Source organism: Scardinius erythrophthalmus (genome assembly GCF_964197995.2).
Source record: "Scardinius erythrophthalmus genome assembly, chromosome: 5".
NCBI classification, from domain to species: Eukaryota; Metazoa; Chordata; class Actinopteri; order Cypriniformes; family Leuciscidae; genus Scardinius; species Scardinius erythrophthalmus.
Genome location: NC_138225.1, coordinates 30802376 through 30825041, shown reverse-complemented (window position 1 = coordinate 30825041; position 22666 = coordinate 30802376). Strand labels below are relative to the sequence as shown.

Sequence of the window (22666 nt, the reverse complement as noted above, 5' to 3'; positions counted from 1 at the left end):
TCAAACTATATTTGCATACTGAATTTCATATATCAAACCATTTACAGCTGCTTTGACACGGCACTATGTGTTGTTTTCTGTGTGCGGTCGACCTAATATGACACATGCTAAATGTCATGCTGAATGCTTTTTAGCAGCATTTCATTTTTGAAGAACCAAAGTCTAAAACCTGAACTAGAGTTTGGTACCAAGTCGGCACTGAAATTTTAAAAATGTGACGCTTTGAGCGGACTTGGTACCAAAGTCGGTACTTTATGACAACTTTAACCTGAACCTACATAAAACATTAATACTGTTGTTTTGATTGGTATCACCTTTTCCACTTTCATTCAAAAAGTGTGTCAGAATGGATCCTTACCTTCTCAGGTAACTGGGACTCCACTTCTTTCTTCAGTCTGCGCAGAAGGAAGGGACGTAATACCTTATGCAAACGGCGAATGATGAGGATGGTCTCCTCTTCATTTAGATCCACCTGAATCGGCGTAATCCGCAACAGAGAGAAAACCTCTTTAAGCTACAGTGTAATGTGTAAAACAGGATGGTAAATCTATAAGGGTGAAATATAACAGTCTACCCTCTCTCCAGTCATTGCAAATGGAGCATTGAACCACTGCTCAAAGGTGGTGCAGCTTTTGAAGATGGTGGGCAACAGGAAGTTGAGCAGGGCCCAGAGCTCAGGTAATTTGTTCTGTAGAGGGGTCCCAGTGAGCAACAGCCTTCTGGGAGCGACGTAGTGGGTGTTCAACACCTGCGTGAGCTTGCAATGATGGTTTTTCATGCGGTGACCCTCGTCCACAATCATATACTTCCAGCGAATCTGGGGGTTGGAAAGGAATAGACAATTAGTGCATTAAGGCACTGATTGTTCTACAAACATGTGCCACTCCAAGACCATGGGTTCGAGTCCCAGAGAATTCAGGAACTGATGAAAAGTACACAACCGTTTGAAAGTTTGGAGTCAGTAAGGTTTTTTTTTTGTTGAAAGAAATTAACTTTTAGCATGGATGCATTAAATTGATCTAAACGGACAGTAAAGACTTTTGTACTGTTAAAAAAAGATTTATATTTTAAACAAATGTGGTTCTTTTGAACTTTCTATTCAAAGAATTTATGACAAAATATCAGCATATTAGAATCACGTGACACTGTGAAGGATCATGTGACACTGAAGACTGGAAAATGCTGCTGATAATTCAGCTTTGCCACAACAGGCGTAAATTATATTTTAAAATATATTGAAAAAAAAATTACAATTTTAAATTGTAATACTGACCCCAAACTTTTAAATGGAAGAATGAACTTTAGATGAAAGTGTCTGCAAATGCAAACGTAAAGCATGGCCTTTACCTTGGCGAGAATGTGCTTGTCTTTAATGATGTACTCGTAGGTGGTTATAAGGACATTAAACTTCCCACTGCGGAGCTGCGGCACAAAAGACCTCCGCATTGATGGTGTGCCCTTTGACGAATTAAAACAGAAATCGCCATTAACTGACTTTATTACCTTTATGCTAAATTACATCATAAAATTAAGTTGTCCACAGTAACTATACATACTGATAGTAAAAATCAATGACTACCTTGTAGGAAATTTTCACAATACTTGGTGCCCACTTGTCCAACTCATAAACCCAGTTGGACAAAGTCCTATGAAAAAACGAAAATCAATATTGTCATTTTTTATACTAGAAGGAATAAACGAGTAAACGTTTTACCTCTAAATGAAGTCATTTCTCTAAATGATAGGTGGTGTGATCGTGGAGCAGACTTAATGATAGGTGTGAGGTAAAGCTGTTTGAGGACATTTCTGGCCGTTGCACAAATCAATCAAAATAACTTAAAGCTAAAACATGGTGCTCAGGGTCATTTTCACCATATCCTATATCCATTTCATAAAAAATAAAAAAACTCTTAATCAGCTCTGTTTTCTTGAGATAAAGAAATAAACTATCTAGTCCATAAGTAATTATATGTTTAAGCTTTAATTCATCCATTCGCATCTTTCTAAGTTCATTTTTCAGTATTTCTCGTTCATTAGTATACTTTTGACAAACACAAATAACATGTTCTACTGATTCCTCTACTCCACAATGCTCACATAATCCTGTTGGATGTTTATTTATTATTTTTAAGGTTTTATTCAGCATAGTATGTCCAACCCTTAATCTTGTTAAAATCTTTTCCTCTTTGGTGCTTCTTTTAGTTAACCTCACTACTCCTACTTCTCATTGTATTTCATAAAGATGACGTCCTGTATTTACTGTATCCCATTTATGTTGCCACTCTTTCGTGGTATATGCTTTAATTACTGCTTTTGCTTCATATTTACTAAGTGAAATATTCATGACCTCCTCGTTTTCCAAAGCCTGTTTTGCTAAACTATCAACCTTTTCATTATGTTTTATCCCGCTATGAGCCGGTATCCACATAAATATTATCATGACGTTCATATTCTTAAATCTATACAGATTTTCATATATCTCATTTACTATATCCTGTCGACTGTGAGATGTGAATGATTTCAATGACTTTAATGCCGAATATGAATCTGTACAAAGTATAACCTTTTTGATTTGAGTCTCTTCTATCCACTGTAGTGCTGTTGCTATTGCCATCATCTCTACGGTGTATACTGATAAATGATCTGATGATCTCCTATTAAGAACTGTTTAAGGATGGAATACTGAAAGCAAAACCTGTTCTTCCTGTATTAGGATCTTTAGATCCACCCGTATATACTGGGACAAATGCTTGATATACAGTTTGTAGTCTATCTTCAACAACAGCTACAATGTTTCCATATTCTTTCATTAAATCTAGTATATCAAAATCTATGAGTAATGCAGGAAACAACCAAGGTGGAGTTATTGATAATGGTACAGTACTGTTGAAATGTATCTTTTCTGACTTAAAATCTTTTCTCTAGCTTCTTTGTCACTATTCCATGCAAAACACTTCCGTTTAGACCTTTCCTTTTCCCAGCACGGACTGTTAGTTACTATTGGTTACTGTCATTGAGTTTATTTGCCCCAGTTGTTCTCTGTGTATTTAAGCCCTCTGTTTCTTCCTGTTCCTTGTCTTGTATTAAATTTATTGTTATCAGTGATTTGTGGTTGTTTGTTCTCTGGTCTAAGTTTTGAATTAAAGTATCCTATTGTATCTCCTTCGTCGTGCGCTATATCTTAACCACCTCATCCGTGACAGTAACAAGATGTTGTACCATTTAATTCAATGTCCATCTAAGCATGCATGATCAATCTGACAACTGTTCAGTGACTTGTAGCACTGCCATATGTCACCTTAAAAATGACACAATCACAAATCACTATCACAGCGTTTTCAGTCATTAGAGGTCAACTGAACTGTGTAATAGTGTTTAGCTACCTAATGAAGCCATTACACTGCAAATCCTCTTAGACATTTCACTTCATTACACCTCTTTTCACGTTATTTACAGCTTGCTAGTTGGACTTACGAGAGCGGTACGATGATGAGGTACGGCCCATTGAGCCTCTTGTTTTCCATCAGATAGGTGATAAGAGCGATAGTTTGAATGGTCTTCCCCAGACCCATCTCATCGGCCAGAATACCATTCAGGTTGTTGTTGTACAAAGACACCATCCATTCCAGACCCTGAATCTGAACAAAAAGATTTGCATTATGTGGCGGTAATATCTTAAAAGCATCACAAACAGACAACCGAGCAGACACACGAGTCGGCACACAGATTCCAGAACATGGCCCAATAGATCCAATTATTTTTTCACAGATGCCGCGTGGAATTAATAAAGCATGAATCCTAGTGCTCACTTAAATCTTTCAAAGGATAAACAGGAGATAACAGGTCTGTTTCTCCTTTTGAAATCCATTACTGCCCAAAGGAGATAACAGATTCAATACAAGCTACTACAATTTTGAAATTTCCTCTCTGAGTGATTTCTTTCCAGAAGCCTCTTCAATTTCTAGAGCATAAATCCCTTGACATTTCATTTCAACCTACACAGCTCTCTTCAGAGAAGATGGATTCCAAGAATAATGTATCTGTGGAGGTGTCTATTTAAAGCTTGTTTTATTTGTTGCTTTACCTGGTAATGTTTGAGGGTCCCATTGATCAGAAGGGTGGACTGTTTGTCCACCCTCTCTATGACTGCATGGGCCACTCCATAGTAAGACTGGGAGCTGGTCTCTCCCGCCTGAACACTGTACTCGTCATCCACATCCTGCTTAGCAGAACTGTAACACAGGATCTAACATTAAAAGGATAGTTCATCCAAAAATAAGAATTGTTAAAAGTGAAGCAAGATAACCCAGGATTCAGTTTACCCGGGGTTTAGGATGACCCAGGGTCATTATCCCATAAGACTTCCGTTCATCTTTGAAACACAAATTAAGATATTTTTAATATTCTCTCATCATAGTTGTCCATCCATTGAAATTCCAAGTAAAGAAAACGTTCACATATCAACAATCATTGGTTCTCAAGTAAGCATAGTTGAGCTTCTGTTTACCATATATTTGATGTGTGTTGATCAGTGTTTTTAACCCTCAAAACGTATTCACTTTATAGCCCTTAATCCTGTAATTGTGGACAAATGTGGGCACAGAGGACTCAGGTGTGATCCTACTTTTTAATTATTATAAATGTTATATCACTGTCTTCGATAATATTTTGTCTATCCATTTATGGTGTTTTTTTAAATTTTGGGGGTATTTTTGAATTTATTTACTTCAAAAAGTACCATATTTTCTATGTAAATTATGCTTATTTTTATGTTTTATTTTTTATATTTTTTTAACTACATTAAAATATCATTCCAATAAGTTCTTAGAGCTAAAACCTAAAGATGAAGTGACTTTGCTGTCACCTGGTGTCTTATTTTGGTATTAAATTAACAAAAAAAACAATAATATCAATAGCCACTAGATGGCTATAGTGCTTAATGGCTGCATATAAAGGCTGAACTCTATGAACCACTGTATAAAATGAATTTGACCTCTTAAGTTTTTGACTATCACAAGTTAAAATTGTAATTTAAAAAAATATATATCTGTGTTAGGTGAGACTATACAAAGATGCCAAAATATGCTTAGATAAATATGACCATGCTATAAGGAATAGACAAAGTAGTAGATCATTTATCATGTATTTCAAACACAAAACATCAAATTTAAATAACTAATTAGTACCAAACAGGTAAGAACATACATAAAATAACTAATAAAATATTTTTTTGTAAAAAAAAAAAAAAAAAAAAAAAAAAAGCTCTGTCATAGGCTCATTGAATGCATTGTTTTTGTGTGTGTGTGTGTGAGAGAGAGAGAGAGAGAGAGAGAGAGAGAGAGAGAGAGAGAGAGGGTGATGAGCCAGGTGGATGATTGGATCATACCAAAAAACATGGTCAGACATTGGCTCATTCAATTATTTGTTTTTGTATGTGTGAGTTTTCATATATATTTATATATATATAAATATATAAGCCCAGCTCTGTCATAGGCTCATTGAATGCATTGTTTGTGTGTGTGTGTGTATGAGTGTGAGTTTTTGCCATGATGAGAATGTTGTACAGGATCAGCCCTTCATTTGTGTGTATGTTAGATATGCATTGTATTGGATCTATTTATTTATTTTTACAAAAAAACAAGAAGAATGCTCTAAATTACAGTTTTTCCCATTCATTTCTATGGGTGCCCATTTTTGACCCAAATACAAGATTAAGGAGTATTTTTTTTTCACCCACTTAACATTGTAGAATTGAGTCCAAAAATTTTTTGTGTGTTCAGGAGGCAAACTTAGGAAAAGTAGCCAAGTCTTGTACCGCTCAGATCAAGGGAAGTATTTTTTAAAAATAAATCAAAATTATTTTGCCCACATTTGTCCAAAATTGGGTTTTAGGGTTAAATGAATAAACGCCAAAATTAAATCTGTTCATCATGTGAAGTGATTGTGTTTCTTAAAAAAAGTGAATTAAACTGCTTGATTTTTTTTTTTTCTCATTCTCTTTATGGACTATTTTAAAAATCAAAAAGTTATGTGTATTTTGAAGATAAACGGGAGTCTTATGACATAAGGCTGACTCATGAATAACCATTTTCGGATAAAATAATTCTTGAACATACTGTTTTACCACACCTGCCAATGGCAATTGAATTGAAAAAAAAAATATATTGTATAAAAAAAAATTCCAATATTTTTGTCATTTTGTCATCAAAAATAGTCAATCTCTGACTGTTTCTTATATAAGGTTTTTTTTTTCAAAAACAAGGTCAATATTGATTTTCACAAATGACAAAACAACAAATTATCCATGAATTTATATGGAACTAAGCTTTAGGAGCTTTCCATCTTTACTCTGCTCCCTGTTACGTTGCATTCGGAGATAGACTATTTTTGACTGTCAAAATGCCGGCAGACACAGCTACAGTGAGTTTTTCAAAATCTTCTTTTTAGTAAACTCCATTCTAATTATGCATTTAAACGAAAGTTTGCCTCGGGTAGATAAACAAAAAGACCCTAGATTGCATTTTGGCGAGAGTTACCCTTTAAAAGGGAATAGAAATATGCAATATGCTCTTTATACAGCCTGTGGCCACTTTATTAATTACATACTGGTCAGCACGGTGCTATCAATGCAAAGGTCATGAATTCAATTCCTGGAGGACACATGTACTGATAAAACATATAGAATCCAATGTAACACTGAATATTCAGCGTCTGCCGAATCCATACATTTAAATGGGTAGAACGGAATTCTTCACAGCAAATATTCAACAAGGTGCTGGAAACAATCTATAGAGATTCTGGTCCATGTTGACATGATCTACCACTCCACCAAAGACGCTCGTGTTGAAAACTGGTGGACATTTTAAACCAGCTTGAAAAGACACATGCCTTGTGTCTTCACAAATGGCTTTACAAAACACACCCAAAAAATGTTTTGCTGAAAATACATGTAGACTATGCGATCAGAGGTTCTGCCGACTACTAACAATACGCAAGTAGACCGTGCCATTCATACAATACTCAGTTTGTATTTCCTAACACCATCAGCATGATCCACAGACACAAGGCAGAACTCATCTATGGATTTATATTTCGAAACCCGTTGTGCTCTTCTGTTGCTATAACCCATCCAGTTCAAGGTTGAATGTGTTGTGCATTCAGACAATCTCTTGTGCACAGCACTGTTGTTATATGTGTGTTTTATTCAGGTACTTCAACTTCCTGTCAGCCCATTATTCTTCAAACTCTCTCATTGATAAGGACTTTTCACCCACATAAACTCTTCTCACTGGGTGCTTTTTAGCTTTCACAGCACTCTCTGTAAACTCTAGAGATTGTTGTGTGTGAAAATCCCAGGAGATCAGCCATTCCCGAGACACTGTAACCTCTTGAAAATCTGGCATCTTTCAATAATTCCCAAATAATTATAGCATGTGCAGTGAGGTGTAAATGTTTGAGAACAAATACAAATTAAACCAGGAAATAAACTAATTTAATTCAAACAAAAAAACATTATGACAAAAATATATTTACAAGTCTACACTGTAGTTTTTATCACTAATCAGATTCCATTTGAGACACTGAACATTTGACTCTTTGTAAAGACTGTCAGATGTTCATGGTTCCCTTGAATCTTAAGAAGCTCATCTCAAATCATCATGCTGGATCACATGATCATCAGGTTTTACACAAACTTAACTAAGTTGCAACTCAACTGCAGCTGTCGTTAAAGTAAAAATACTGAAGAGATATACTTAAAGAGATAGTTCACCCAAAAATGAAAATTCTGTCATCATTTACTCATTCTCAAGTTATTCCAAAACCTTTATGAATTTCTTTCTTCTGCTGAACACAAAAGAAGATACAGTATTTGAAGAATGCTTGTAACCAAACATTTGATGGGACCCATTGACTTCCATAGTATGGGAAAAAAAATTATATGGAAGTCATTGGGGCCCATCAACTGTTTGGACACAAACAATCTTCAAAATATTTTCTTTTGTGTTCAGCAGAAGAAAGAAATGAATACAGGCTTGACTCACTTAAGGGTGAGTATTTTTGGGTGAACCATCCCTTTAAATTTTTGCTTAACTCATCAAACTGATAATATAATTTGCAATGCAAAAAAGTGTAGAAAACCAGAAAATTGCTAAATAGAAACTCCCATTCAACCCCTCTATTCAACCCCCTGTACATAATAAGTTCAATCCAGTTCAACAAAGCATTTTTTGTTTTGAAGTGAGAACAGGCAACATACTCTATGATGTGCTTGGCTGCTCTTTCAGATACTTCATCACTGTTGGGATCGATGACTTTCTTTTCTTCGGATTCGGCTCTGGAGACCACCTCTTCATCATCCTAAAATGGTGTATTAGCAGATTAAGCTAATTTAATGCACTGTGATTGCTTGAGTTACACAATATAGTGGCATATTCAGAAAAGAAAAGGGGCTACTTAGGCAGATACTGAAAAGGCTTATGGGAGATGCTTTATGAATGCAGAGAAAAGGATAATAATGTGTGTGAGTTTGTGTACTTATGTATGACTCACTCCACACCAAGGAGCTGACAAAGCTCAATGAGCAGAAATAAGAGGACACTCACCTCCTCTTCAAATTCCGACCCACTCTCTTCACTGTCTGACCGTGGAGCAACTTCATAGCTGTTTAAAAGGGCATAATGCACAGTAAACACTTGAAGCCTGAAAAGGGTTTATTGACAACACAAGCTTAAAAGGTGCTTGTTATCAAAGCTTTTTCCCCCATAGCTAAATTAAAATATGCTACACAGGAGGTTTGCACAAAGCTTCAGTCTCTGTTGGATAGGTATTTTTTATCCAAAATGCATGGACACATGAAAATGCAAATTTTTACAAAATTGTAACATTATTCTATTATTTCTATGTAATTTTTAAGATTTCATAAGCGATTACACAAAAATAAAATGTTAATCAGTTCACAACTGAATTTTATTCCCTGTATTGTGATGTACATCCGAGTGTAACAGTTTGTGGGAAAAGAAAAAAAGCAAGGCAGGGATTTGGTTCTATGACTTGACTGGATGTTGAGTTGTGGCCGTTGCACTCAGAATGTTGTACTAGAATAGGTTAACATGCTTTAATGTTCAAAAAAACATTATTTTTCACATACTGCACATTATTGCGGCACCTCCATTAGGGCTAGGCGGTATATCGAGTCTGTACAATATATCAATATTAGTGCTGGGCGCAACGATTAATCGCGATTAATCGCATCCATAATAAAAGTTTGTGTTTACATATTATATGTGTACTGTGTATAATTATTTTGTATATTTAAACACATATGCCTGTATATATTTAAGAAACATTTGCATGTATATACTGTATATATTTATATTTTATATATAAATAACACATTCTTCTTAAATATATACATGCATATGTGTGTATTTATACATATACAAAACAATTATTTGCTTTTTGACCTATGAGCTTTTTAACATTGCAGGTCTTACATGAGCAAACAGATCCATTACACACTAAAGGAAAAAGAAACATTAAAAAGCCTCATATGGATTCTTTAATATTATTGTAGTATTATTGTGTTCTTAGCAGAGGCTTTAGGATGATATACATGCACATTCATTTCTACACAAATTGTATTCAATGTCTATGAATTTATTTATTTGGTGGGATGTCAAGTAGCATATTTTCCCTTTTCTACTGCATCCCTTTCAATATTGTCTTCCCCACAGTGCTGTAAACACACGGCTCACTGCAGCTTCACAGCTCAATCCAAGTAACTGGTCATACTTTTATGGAAATGTTTTTAATTACCAGACACACAGAGGATGCAATGTGAGGACAGCTTACCCAGGGTTCATCTCGAGCCAAGCCTCTAACTGACTAGACTTGGGGGCATCTGTCCCCTGCAGCACTTTCCCAGTCTCTGTCTGAATGACTTTGACTGGCAGCTCACTCATCTGGCTGTTCTCATCTATGGGCTGCACGAATAAATAAACATTAAAGCAGGTTTTCTGTGACAGGCCATGTTAGATTAGGTTTGACAGAGTGAGTTTACCATTAGGATCAAACATCAGTCAGTTATTCACATCTACTCTGCTTTCATTTTCATAGCAATTTACTTACCTCTCCATCAGGCCCAATGGCTCCCATTCCTTCGGCATCACCAGCTTCCTTCTGAAGGTTAAACATGAAAGAAATAAGCAAGCATTGAGTGTTTGATGATTGTAAAAAAAAAAAAAAAAAAAAACACAGTGGTATAAACGGAATTGAACCTAATAAAACTGTATACTTTACTATATCAGACTTGAGAATAAGTGATTTTATGGATTATTTTCTATAGGGTATTTTCTATACCTTTTTCTTCTTTCTCTTCCTCTTCTTCTCCTTTGCAGCCTGAGCAGCCTTGTGCTCATAGACAAGCTCAGTAAGGTTGGCCACATATTCATCTGTCTGTTGAAGAAGGTAGGCAAGACGCTTGTCCTTCTTCTGGTCAATTAGCTTCCTGTAACCTTCTTCATCCTCAGCCTAGGAAAACAGACAGAGAGCCTATGAGAACCTTTAAGGGAAAATGTGTATATTTGTTTTTGTTTTTTTACATTTTTAACATTTTAAAACACAGTACTAGTTCTCAGTTCGAGACATATGCGAGAAAGTCATCTGAGCCAATTCAGTGTAAAAGTGAGTTCAGTCTATGATTAAGTCTCTGTGTTTGATTAGACTGTTTGATTCAGAGTGAATCACCAATCATTATCAGTTAATTAAATCATTAAAGTAATTCATTAAAAAGAATGAATTAATGATCAATAGAAGGAAAAGCACCAGTTAAGTGATTTGTTTAAGAACTGGACAGTATGTTGTGGTGTATGCCCATTTTTATGCGAAGGCAGTGAAGACAATGAAACAGAAAGTTTTATAATGATGCTAGAAATGGTGCTTCATACCATCAGTCTCCTCATCCTCTCTTTCTCGATTCTTTCAGTCTCCTTCTTCTGCTCTCTCTCTGTGTTAGTGTGCCAGGTAGCAATGGCCTTGGACAGCTTTTGATTTTTTCCAGAGATGGACCTGTGATATTCCTTGAAATCTTTTGCATGCTGCAGAATGCTGTTAAGATACTCCTACAAGAAGTAAAGAATGACACAGCATGAATCAAAGAGCAAAGCCACTTTAAAACTCAACCATTTGTGTTCTAAACAGGTCATATAATGCTTTTTGTCTTATAAATTTTCTTTCTGATGCATTCGACTATTTCTGCCACAATAAGTGGTTACGGTTAGCGTTACTACAGTACATTAAATCCATGGTGAATGTTGGTGTTTTGTGGACTGAAACGCTTTCTATAAATTCATGGCACAATGTTTCTCCTGGTTTCCACACAAGCGCTGTTTGACTTGATACAGTATGTGTGGTTTATAACAGAATTCTGGACCGAATTTGAATGCTTCCCACTAGCTCTCGCTGCGGTGTTATTAATCCCAGCTCTGTGTAATGGTGTCACATGCTCAAGATCGTCCCGCGAGTAAACCTGTTCTGAGTCTTTTACTGCCCCAAGCTGATAAACGGTCCTAGCAGCACAACTCAAACACGTAGTGCAGTTGCGTTTCATCTGCCGTTAGATGTTTCTCATATGTAACAGAAATGGCAGATATTATCATTTGAGCAACGTGCTGGTGGCATCAGTACAACCTCTAACAAATTGTCGCAAAATGTGACCATTTGGTCACAGTCTGAAGCCTTGACATTTATCAGTAATCAATATGTAAGCACATGAATTGTGTATATGAGCATTTTGCTGAGGGAGCTTGTCTATTGTTTTATCAGTATATTGAGTATGTTCAGTCCATTTATTTGACCACACTTAGTGCACTGATCATTCATTGATCACCTGGTGTTTCTGTCGGCGCTTCCTCTCCTGCTCGATTTTCTGCTGCTTCTCTAGTTTCTCAGTCATGCGAGCTTCTCTCAGGGTCTGTCTCTTGCTGCGCTTGTAGGCCTTGGAGTTCAGGGCAGTCTCCAGAGTTGTGTCTCGGCGCATGCAGGCTACAACATCTAGCCTCAGCTGAGAGAGAAAAAAAATCAATCAGAGTCATCTCTGGCTAAATACATTAAGCTAATGAGATTCATCAAATGATAATCACATTCTGATGCATTTCACACATATTTTGTTCTTGAAAGTTAATTATAGCAGAACAAGGCTGTGAATTGTGAGGAGACGGAGTGCAACGAAATACAACAAGGGTGCCCTCTAATGGTGCATTTCATTGCACAGCGTAAATTAAACACATACAATTGGACACTATCACCATCCACACAGTGTGAATTAGGACAAAGCTCAATGGAACCAGCAAATCAAAAATATGCATGAGCAATTTTCTATTATTGTAAATGATTTCATTACTTGTAAACCAAAGGCAAACGTGAGAGATTTTCATTAGAAGTGTAATGTGTAATGAATTACTGGAAATATGCTTTTATCTATATTGTATCAATTATATGCACCAGTGAAAGAGAAAATGATTAGATCACTAATTATTTTCATTATTATTATTGACATTTATTTCTGGGTCAAATATATGTAAGTATGTTAATGGTTCTGAAACACTTTAAGACCATAAAAAAAAAAAAAGCTTCAATTTAAAAATCTAAAAATGACCTATGGTGTGACCTAGCCTGCTCCTACCAGACTCTCGTACATTTCATTTGTACAGAGAGTCTGTCCACTCTCCACTGACAAGCATTAACTTCCTTGAAGGCGGGTACTCTGTTGAAATTTAAAACTATTGGATCTGCCCAGAGCCACTCTGGATCTGCCCATCGCTGACGTTTGGTCTTGATGTAATCCTACAACTCAAACTAGCGCACGACCTCAACGTCATCGTTCTCAGCCACTCCCTCTGTTCGCTGATTGGACAGCCAAAAAATTGGCCGGAGAAAACACAAGAATATACCGCAAACCCAGAGGACGTACTGAAGGAAAATGAAATTTGAGCGGAAGTACGTAGGAGGGCGGAGCCAGGCTAGGTGTGACCATCAATAAAAAAGAAATAACAAATTTTCCTTACATCATGAAAAATCATAATCCCTATTTAAAAAAAAAAAAAAGTTTTAAAAAATATTTTTTTAAGGTAAGACATTTTTTAACAAATTTCATGAAATATTATTTCATAAATATCTTTAAGAGATGCACCACATGACATTAATATTAAAAAGCAGTTGAGAAGTTTAAAGATTATGCTAAACTACTTAATAAATGTTCTTTTCAAGAATTTTGTTTTATTTAATATTTTCTTCATTGTGATATCAGAGAGTTGCATCACCGAAAAAAAATCACAAATTTTATACAGAATAATAACGTATACATTTTAATACAGAAATTAAAAAACATGCTCATTATTAAATAGGTGTACTTACATTGTTCTATTAATTGCTTTTTTTAATAAATGAATAGATAAGACAAAAAAATAGTGTCATGTCATTGACAAACCTGCCGCTGGAAGTTGAGCAGTCTTAAGGCCTTCAGCTCCACGGTCGCTTTCGTCCTCAGATCAGGTGGCAGCGACCCCGGAAGATTCTCCAGCTCCTGAATTCTGTGAGCAATCCTGGCCTGAAGTCTTTGAACATAAATGAGAAGGACAGATGTACTGAATACTAGCACTATCTTTTTTTTTTTTTTAAAGAGTAACAGAGATTCCTAGTGGTCATTAAGTGAAAAAATGAAAGCAAAAACTGTCAAACAAGCACGTATCACCAAACTTATTGTTGAACAGAGATGTCTTTGAAGGTTTCTAGACATGAATCATTTCTAGTAACCTTCCAGCAAGATCTGAAACTTTCACTCAGACGGTGTTAAAAAAAAGTGTGATGGTGACCTCAAGGTACATCAAACAATTAACACCTTTCTGTTGTTTCAGATAGTGCAAGCCAGTGTAATCAACCAAGTTCTGAGGAACTTTCAGAAACCTCAGAAGGTTCCTCACCCTCCTCTAACATTCATTACAGCTCACAACCCCCCCACACCCCCGTGACATTTCTTTATGCTCTGATGAAATTTTAGAGACAGGAGAGCAATGGATGATAAGTTTACAGGCTTGAATCTGTACTCAAATGTGATTGTCTAGCTGTGGTAATGTGTGGTAAAACTGTGCTGCCTTTAACTGTAAATTAGGTAATGTAAAGAGGTAATGAATAAAACAAATTTCATCATTAGTCCAAAAACAACTAATGACTAATTTTGTAGTAAAAATTAGTCATTAGTCCCAAATTAGTAGTGTTTAAATCGGAGGGCAAAAAAAAAAAAAAAAATTAAATTAAGAACCATTTTTGATGTAAAAAATTGTCCTAACATTATAAGGGCACCACAGAAAACATCATAAAATGAAAAAAAAAATGCAATTAATGACCAGTGTAAATTAAATTGAAATGAATTACTTGTTACATACCGGTATTCCCTCTCTTGCAAGAGTTCGACAGGGTCCAGACCCTGGGGCTTCTGAATCGGGGTGATGCGATTCTGTTTCTGCTGGAGCTGGATGATGAGAGAGGGCTGGCCTGGTCCAGACGGTGGCTGAGGTTGAGGTTGGGAGGTGAGAGAGGTGCTGGGCACAGGTTGTGTACCGGTGGGGGCCAACGGGGGAGCTGGAGAGGGTCTGCCGCTGGGCGCTGGGACCGCCAGCTTCTGTGGAGTGCTGGGGGTCTCTGCACCTTGACCTGAAAAGACAGGAGATGTGCTTTGTGAACGTCTTGTGAGATTTATCAAAATGTCATGTCTTTCAAAGAAATGCTACTGAATGCAAAAATGAATTAAGCTTCTAGTGATCCACAATGCTGTTGTCAGATCGATCAATATAATGAGCCATAATGAAACAGCATAAGTAATGTCATATATTTCAGTAGTCCATTGTTGTTAGGATGTTTGATCATACTCAAAGAGGACATCAAAGCTGTTGTTGGCAGGTTTTAAGACGGTTCAAAGCACAGTGTGAACTGACGTCCACTTCTGAAATTAAAAATCTTTACAAAAACTCTTTTGACCTGTTTCAAGTCAAGTTCAATGCCTTTAAAGAAACTGCATGAAGGGCATGCAATCCCTAAATGAGAGCATGCACACAAGAGAGGATACAAGAGAAAAAAAAAGTCTCTAGATCTTTATCTCTGGCTGAGGTCAATCAATCAGTTTCTGAACCCACCATGAGGGCATTTCATAAAATGACCTGACATCAACTGAATCTTACAAAACTATAGCCAATAAGCAGCGCATTAGAATTAAACAAGACTAACTCACCACTTGAAAAAGATGGGGCAAGCGTGAAAGACGCACAGGACAGTTGACGGAACTGTCATTTGCCCAATCGGGCCAGTGCTGCATCATCATGTAAATGTAAACATTGAGGTGATTTTAACCATTTAAATGGTTAAAAGACTTAAAAGAGAACAAAATAGCGTGTAAGTACTGAATTGAGTTCTCTTTCACGTCTTCTTGCTCTTGCATGGAAAAATACACACAACAAAACTGTCAAAATGCCCTTCTTTTCGAGCATTCATGTAAACACTGTCGGTTATGTCTTTTAATGAAATGTAAACAGATGAGAAAGAAAACGCATGTGTATCAGTATACTGGATCAGTGCATTAGCTCTTAAAGAGACAGCAGCCTAAAATACCTACATGAGGTCTGTCATTAAAGGGGGGGGGAAATGCTATTTCATGCATACTGAGTTTTTTACACTGTTAAAGAGTTGGATTCCCATGCTAAACATGGACAAAGTTTCAAAAATTAAATTGTACGTTTGAAGGAGTATTTCTGTGCCAAAAATTGTCCTTCCGGTTTGTCACAAGTTTCGGAAAGTTTTTTTCGAGTATGGGCATGTGTGACGTCAGATGTAACGGAATTTCCTTATATGGGTCCTAAGGGCACTTCTCCGGTAAGATCGCGGGCACGCGCTTACTGCGCACTCGCAGACCAGAGAAAGAGAGCGAAAGCATTTTGCCATCAAAGCGCCCTGCCCGGCTTTTGGGAAGCCAATATCACCAAAGAAGTGTGTTTTTGGTTGCCAGGGCAAGACAACCCTGCACAGATTCCCAAAGAACCCATCGTTAAGGAACCAGTGGATGGAGTTTGTTTTTCCTGAGCATAAACGGAGTTGTGTAGACTGTTTGTTCCCTGCATTTCGACGATGATTGTTTTATAAACAAAGCCCAGATCGACGGATTTGCAGATCGTCTAATGCTTAAGGATCGAGCAGTCACAATGATAAAGGTTCGGTGAGTAAAACTGCTTCTATTGTCTCTGTGTGTTGTTACTAGCTCGGCGCGTTAGCACAGCTTTAGCTTCGCCCACACGGCCCGCCTCCAGACGCTCGTTTTTTTCCGGAAAGACTCGGTACACCCTATCTTTCTTTGATAAAAATAATAAAACTAAAGACTTTTTGGAGATATGAAGGATGCAATACTACTCTATAGGTACTCAAGATTAACAGGAGATTGAGTGAAAATGAGCATTTCACCCCCCCTTTAATGTTAATCAAACCACAAAAGACAACGAGAAAATCACTCACTGATCTTGACTGAACAAATTTTGTAGCTTTAACAAGGATTCATCTATATTTAATTTATACAGTCAAGACTATGCAGTGTTACTTTACATTTGATTATTTAATTTCAGTACCTTTTAAACTTACCTGAAAAACTAATGCACTGTTTATTCATTTGTTTTTATTTGAAGTGTTGCTTGAATTTTGTTAATTTGTTCTTGTTTTATTACTGAAGATTCACTTATCTTCAATAATTTTTGAACGTTTTATTAGTTAGGCTAGTAGTTTTTGCTGTGGTATCGAAATTGGAATCAGTCGAGACTTGTGAAATTTCAGAGGTATCTAACCTTTTGGTGGCTTATTTATTATAATAGAATAATTATCATAACTCCAGTAAACTATGGAGTGCCGCAGGGATCTGTGTTAGGCCCTCTATTATTCTCAATATATATGCTGCCACTTGGAAATATTATAAGGAAACATGGAATTAGTTTCCATTGTTATGCTGATGACACTCAAATATATATTTCATCACGGCCGGATGAAAACGCTAAATTATCCAAATTGACAGAGTGTGTTAAAGATATAAAAGATTGGATGACGCGCAATTTTCTTTTATTAAATCCAGACAAGACAGAGGTAATACTTATCGGTTCAAAAAACCACCCACAAAACCTCTCACAATACAACTTTAACATAGTAGGATGTCCTTTTACATTATCCTCTACAGTAAAAGACCTGGGTGTTATATTAGATTGCAACCTGTCTTTTGAAAATCATATTTCATATGTTACAAGAACAGCCTTTTTCCACCTTAGAAACATAGCTAAGCTACGTAACATGCTATCAGTTTCTGATGCAGAACAGTTAGTTCATGCATGCATGACCTCGAGACTAGATTACTGTAATGCTTTATTAGCTGGTTGTCCTGCATCCTCAATAAACAAGCTACAGTTAGTCCAAAATGCCGCCGCTAGAGTTCTTACTAGATCAAGAAAATTTGACCATATAACACCAATTTTATCATCACTACATTGGTTACCTATAAAGTTCCGTATTAATTACAAGGTATTGCTATTGACTTATAAAGCCCTAAACGGCTTAGCTCCAGTTTATTTAACGGATCTTCTATCGCCCTATAATCCATCGCGCTCTTTAAGATCACTAAATTCGAGGCTTTTGGTCATACCTAGGATATCTAGGTCCACCAAAGGAGGGAGAGCATTTTCACATTTAGCTCCAAAACTCTGGAATAGCCTTCCTGATACTGTTCGTTGCTCAGACTCGCTCTCCCAGTTTAAAACTAGATTAAAGACGCATCTCTTCAGCCAGGCATTTATATAATATTTTTAATCTTACAGTTCAAACTACAATCCGGCCTCTAGTTCATAAACTGGCCCCCGACTGAGCCTGGGTTCTCCCAAGGTTTTTTTTCTCCATTAGGTCACCTGATGGAGTTTTTCGGTTCCTTGCCACTGTTGCCTTTGGCTTGCTCAGTTGGGGATACTTAATTTAATTAATCAATCAACAATACTATTGATCAGCATTACCAAACGTGGACGTTTTACACACACTGATGTACTATTTTATTTAATACTGTGAAGCTGCTTTGATACAATCTGTATTGTGAAAAGCGCTATATAAATAAAGTTTACTTGACTTGACTTGACTTGACTTTTTGGGTGGGGCCAGTGAAAAATTGTAATCAGTGGCAAGACTAATTAAATGGTCGGTTAAATGTAGGGCAAAGAATGTTAAAAAAGAAGACAATGCTTTTTTCCCCACTGTACTGTTATCTGTTTTTATAATAAATATATTGTCTGTATAATAAAAAGTAAATAAAAAAAAAATGCATCCCACACTCACCTTCAGGCCACGGTTTTGGCCCAGAGCTCTGGGTAAGAGTCTGCATGGCTGGAGAGGGACACGGGCCAGTCGCAGGCCCTCCATGAGGCATTGGCATACCTAGCAAAACAGCACAAGATTGAATATCATAAAGAAAAGAACTGCAAAAAAAACCCTAATATGATTACCAATTTGGCATGCAACAGGCTTAAAATCATCATAAATTGTACTAGAGAAAACTGCACATAAAGGGCTACTGGCTAATACCAAAATGGCCAAAAACATATTCACCTGGAGGTCTGTTGTAGGGGCCAGTATTGACGGGCTGCTGCTGCATGGTGGGGAGGCTCCTCTTGCCCTGCACAGCTAACTGCAGATTTTCAGGCAGAGGCTGACCACGGCCCAGGATCTTGTAAGCTAGGATCTGAGCCCTCAGTTGCTGTAGCTGGATTGGGCTGAAGGCAGACTGACCCCTGGCCTGCTGTCCCATCCCCTGCGGATCCATGGGCATCATGGGCGACTGACCCTGAGACATTTGCGGCGGGGTCGGCCCTCCTCCTGACATAGGGCTAGGCACATGCTCCGGCACCTGGCCCAATGGCGAGGGATGAGGGGACATGTATCCTAATAAGCAAAACAAAAAAATGTGTATCCTGTAGTTATGAAGCTGACTGTGGTTAAATTGGTCAGTTGTTTTGTCTGCTATTTCTCTTTTTAAAATTTTCTAGAAGACTGATATGAGTTTTGAGAGTATTTCTCAAAAGTTCTGGTTATTTGTTTTATGCGTACAAATTTTAATTGGCATAAAAACATGTGCACTGTTAAATAATATTTATGGTGCGGTCACATTGACCATTGCTCTGTGAAATTTAGTGGGCAAAATTTGTGCACTCTGGAGTTTCACATGACTGCAAAAAGGTTCCCCACACAGATTTTCAAAAGAGTTCAAGTTGCTCACACAAATTCGCCATGTTGAACAACAGAACACTACTTGGTTTGAAAGTGACTTCTGTGTGAGCCGTGCTTCATGCATCTCTGCAATATTGACAATCGACCTTTTTGCCCAACAAATTGTAATGAAATTTCGGTAATGTGACCGCATCTCTTGAGGTTACTATCAACAACTTACTATACCCATGACTGTTAATTGCAGAATATTTAATTATGAACATTTAAAAATTAATTTAGAACTCTAAAAGGTACAGATAAAGAAAAAGTTCCCTTGGTAACAAAGGATCATAGGTATGAGCATATGAGGATACATAGTGTAACATAAAGGCAGCACCAAAGATAAGTGCACAAAAATATATAAATAAACACACACATTGGATAACTGTCTTAATTACCTCTAAGGCAATTGTAGACTAAAATCTTTCAATGGCAGAAGAATAAGAGCCTCTATAATTAACTATAATTAGGGTTAAAATTATAACCCTTGAGGGCTTTCTGCTTTGTTATTAAATTATGGCTTATAAGTAATTGCACCTTGACTGTGTTGATCCATAGGGCTCTGTGGAGGACCCATGCCACTGTGTAGGGATCTCATGCCCACCCCCTTCATCTGGCCATAGTGCATATCGTCTCCCATCCCCTTCTCATGCATTCCCTCCATTGGCTGAACAGAGGCAGGAGATTAGTCATACATACTGCAGGCATACTGGCAACATCAAAAAGACCGTTTGAACCTCCAACAAGTTCAGTTACATTTACATGCACTTATGTTATTTTTCTGTTTTTGCATTTACTAGACAACTATTGATCTATTCTAATATAATCAATGTCAAAAGCGATCCTCTACCTTATGCATTTGTTGCATGTCCTGTGAGTACTCTCCAGCCCCTTGGCCCTGCATAGCATGCGGGACGCTTGGGGGCCCTGGGCTGGGGCCCATCATGCTGTGTACAGAGCCAGGAGAGGGGCCGGGTCCAGGGCTGGGCCCTAGGATGGGCCCCGGAGACAGGCCAGCACCTGGTGAGGGGCCAGCATGGGACATCCCAACTGGTGGCTCATTGGGGGTGGACATCTATCAGCTGGGAATCTGGGGGAATGGAGAAAAGCTTGAACCTACTGTACATGACGGATTCACTCAAACATTGTTTGTCATCCAAAATGACAGCGTTTTGCATTAATTAGAACCAAAACAAGAACCAAAATAATAAAAAAGTGCAAATCAAATATATTTTTATGAAAAGGGTGGTTTGTTCAAAGTCACTGTAAATCGCTAATTAGCTTCATATTAATAAACTATATATAAATGTGGCAAGTTGCTACATTGTTTTTCAAAGCTACAGTTAGGCTAATTAATTTAATTATCAAATGGAATAAAATGGAATATGCTAATTAATGCATGGTTTATGCTAATTAATACATGGAACTACGCATAACATTTATAGTCTTTTATCATAAACAAAAAAAGCAATAAGCCAAGAGAGGCTGTGCATTACAGTTTCTTGTGGTTTATTGCATCATTAAATAACCTATAATTATAATATGGAGGAAATGCATGCCGTAGTATTATGATATTTCAGGGTCCACACTTTTTGACTAATGAAGTTTCATGGTTTTTATTTGTTTATTCATTTTCCTTCCCTGGAAAATAGCATTTTGAACATTCCTAATTTTTACAGGTTTTCCATGACTGTGGGAATGCTGATACTTGCTATACGAGTTAGTATCAAATTTAACTACCCAAGCCTTTACATTTACATTCTAATATTGATTTATTATAATTATTATTATTATTAACTCGACAACTCAAATAAAGGAAACATATGTTATTAAATAAGTGACATTATTTTTCAAAGCTTGCCTTATCAATATTATTGTTGTTATTATTGTCAGTAAAAAAAAAAAAATCACAAAAAAGAATCACATAAATGAAACATACAGAGAGGTTTAAAATAGAGTTCTACTTCTTCCAGAATAATTTGCATAACAATGTTAACAACATCCCGCACTGATCTTTGACACGCCCCCCTCGAGCAGGGCTTCAGTTCAGAATATGAACAGGATGGATGGATCATAAAACGCCAATAATGACGGTAAGGGAATGCACAGGGTGAGATAATGGTACACTTGTATCATGTAAATGCACGTTAACATTTAATTACACACTCTATTTAAAATTACATTAAGTATTCGCGCATCTATGAACGGTTAGAGTTCATTCACACAAACGGGAGAACTAGGAATAGACAATTAACCTGTTGTTGAGTGCACAAATGCGCTCGTGCAGGCCTATATTTAATGTCCAAAGCATAATGGCGAAAACTAAATATAAAAAAAATAAGAAAACAAAGCAACTATTAATTAGTAGTCAATGTCACCCGGCCGCAATATTATAAGCAAAAAGCTTATTTAAAAAAAGCATCACTGCAATTAATCATTATAACCCGGTGCACTGTGCAGGGGTGTTATTTGGAGAGAGTTGCTCTGATCGGATCATGGCTTCCTCGACCTGCTGTCATGACTGTCTCCCCCTCACGCCATTGCAGTTTCCTGAAATCTCAAACTTTCTGGGACCTTCCCATCATAGCGCACTACCGATGCACATTTCTAGCAGATTTTCAGTTTCCTGGCATTTCAAACATGTTTTGCATTATTAGAGGAGCAGTTTATTCACCTGCTTTTATATTGTCAAAGTTATAAAGCAAGTACGCAGTAAAGCCCCCCTGACTAATATAACCGAACAGCAGCTCGCTAACCGTCTGTACAGTAACGTTACAGTTATATTAGCATGCTAGCCCGCTACATTTTTTCAGCAAAAAATGGCAAAAACGCTCCCCACTGACGTAATGAACCAGTATAAATGTCCAAGCAAAGAGTATTTAAACCCAATTACCTTCTGCGAGGTAAACAACACAATAAAACGTCTAACACATTATTTCAGCTTCAGAAATATGACTGCCATATGTTGGTCCCCTCCCCCTTCTGTTTGCTGACAAGTTGAAGTTCGCGTTTTTTAGTATTTTGTCATTTCTGATTCGTTGAGAGCGCAGGAAATACAGTCGTCTCTGTCATGTGATTGGCTGAGGAAGACATCGATCATTTCGTGATATATTTGGGGGCGGGGCATTCAAGTACACTTTCACTTCACAGGGCCGACCGAACGTACTGGAACTTTCGCGTGTCCGCCAGGGCGTTTAGGGACACGTTTCAAATCACGCTTTCACACATTGTATTCACGCCTGTTGTTGTCGTCCACAAGTATCTGTGGGAAGAGTGAAGGTTTTTTTTTTTTTTGTAACACAGGTTCCATACACTGCATGCATTGGTTGCATAAGCATGTTGT

General features: G+C 37.1%; 1 protein-coding gene across 1 annotated transcript in view; it reads right to left on the bottom strand.

Annotated features, from left to right (window-relative positions):
- smarca2 (SWI/SNF related BAF chromatin remodeling complex subunit ATPase 2) overlaps positions 1–22311 on the bottom strand; it is a 42870-nt gene extending 20559 nt beyond the window's left edge. The window contains exons 1-20 of the mRNA XM_081364772.1: positions 22217–22311; positions 20174–20413; positions 19861–19990; positions 18667–18999; positions 18397–18495; positions 14442–14709; positions 13487–13613; positions 11888–12061; positions 10947–11120; positions 10360–10530; positions 10129–10179; positions 9853–9983; positions 8604–8661; positions 8258–8358; positions 4085–4232; positions 3475–3638; positions 1580–1646; positions 1348–1458; positions 575–817; positions 359–472 (exon numbers count right to left, since the gene is read on the bottom strand). Coding sequence (XP_081220898.1) covers positions 359–472; positions 575–817; positions 1348–1458; positions 1580–1646; positions 3475–3638; positions 4085–4232; positions 8258–8358; positions 8604–8661; positions 9853–9983; positions 10129–10179; positions 10360–10530; positions 10947–11120; positions 11888–12061; positions 13487–13613; positions 14442–14709; positions 18397–18495; positions 18667–18999; positions 19861–19990; positions 20174–20398 — 2889 coding nt within the window. The 5' untranslated portion in view covers positions 20399–20413; positions 22217–22311. The remainder of the gene's footprint in view (positions 1–358; positions 473–574; positions 818–1347; positions 1459–1579; positions 1647–3474; positions 3639–4084; positions 4233–8257; positions 8359–8603; positions 8662–9852; positions 9984–10128; positions 10180–10359; positions 10531–10946; positions 11121–11887; positions 12062–13486; positions 13614–14441; positions 14710–18396; positions 18496–18666; positions 19000–19860; positions 19991–20173; positions 20414–22216) is intronic.
- Between the last annotated feature and the right edge of the window lie 355 nt (positions 22312–22666).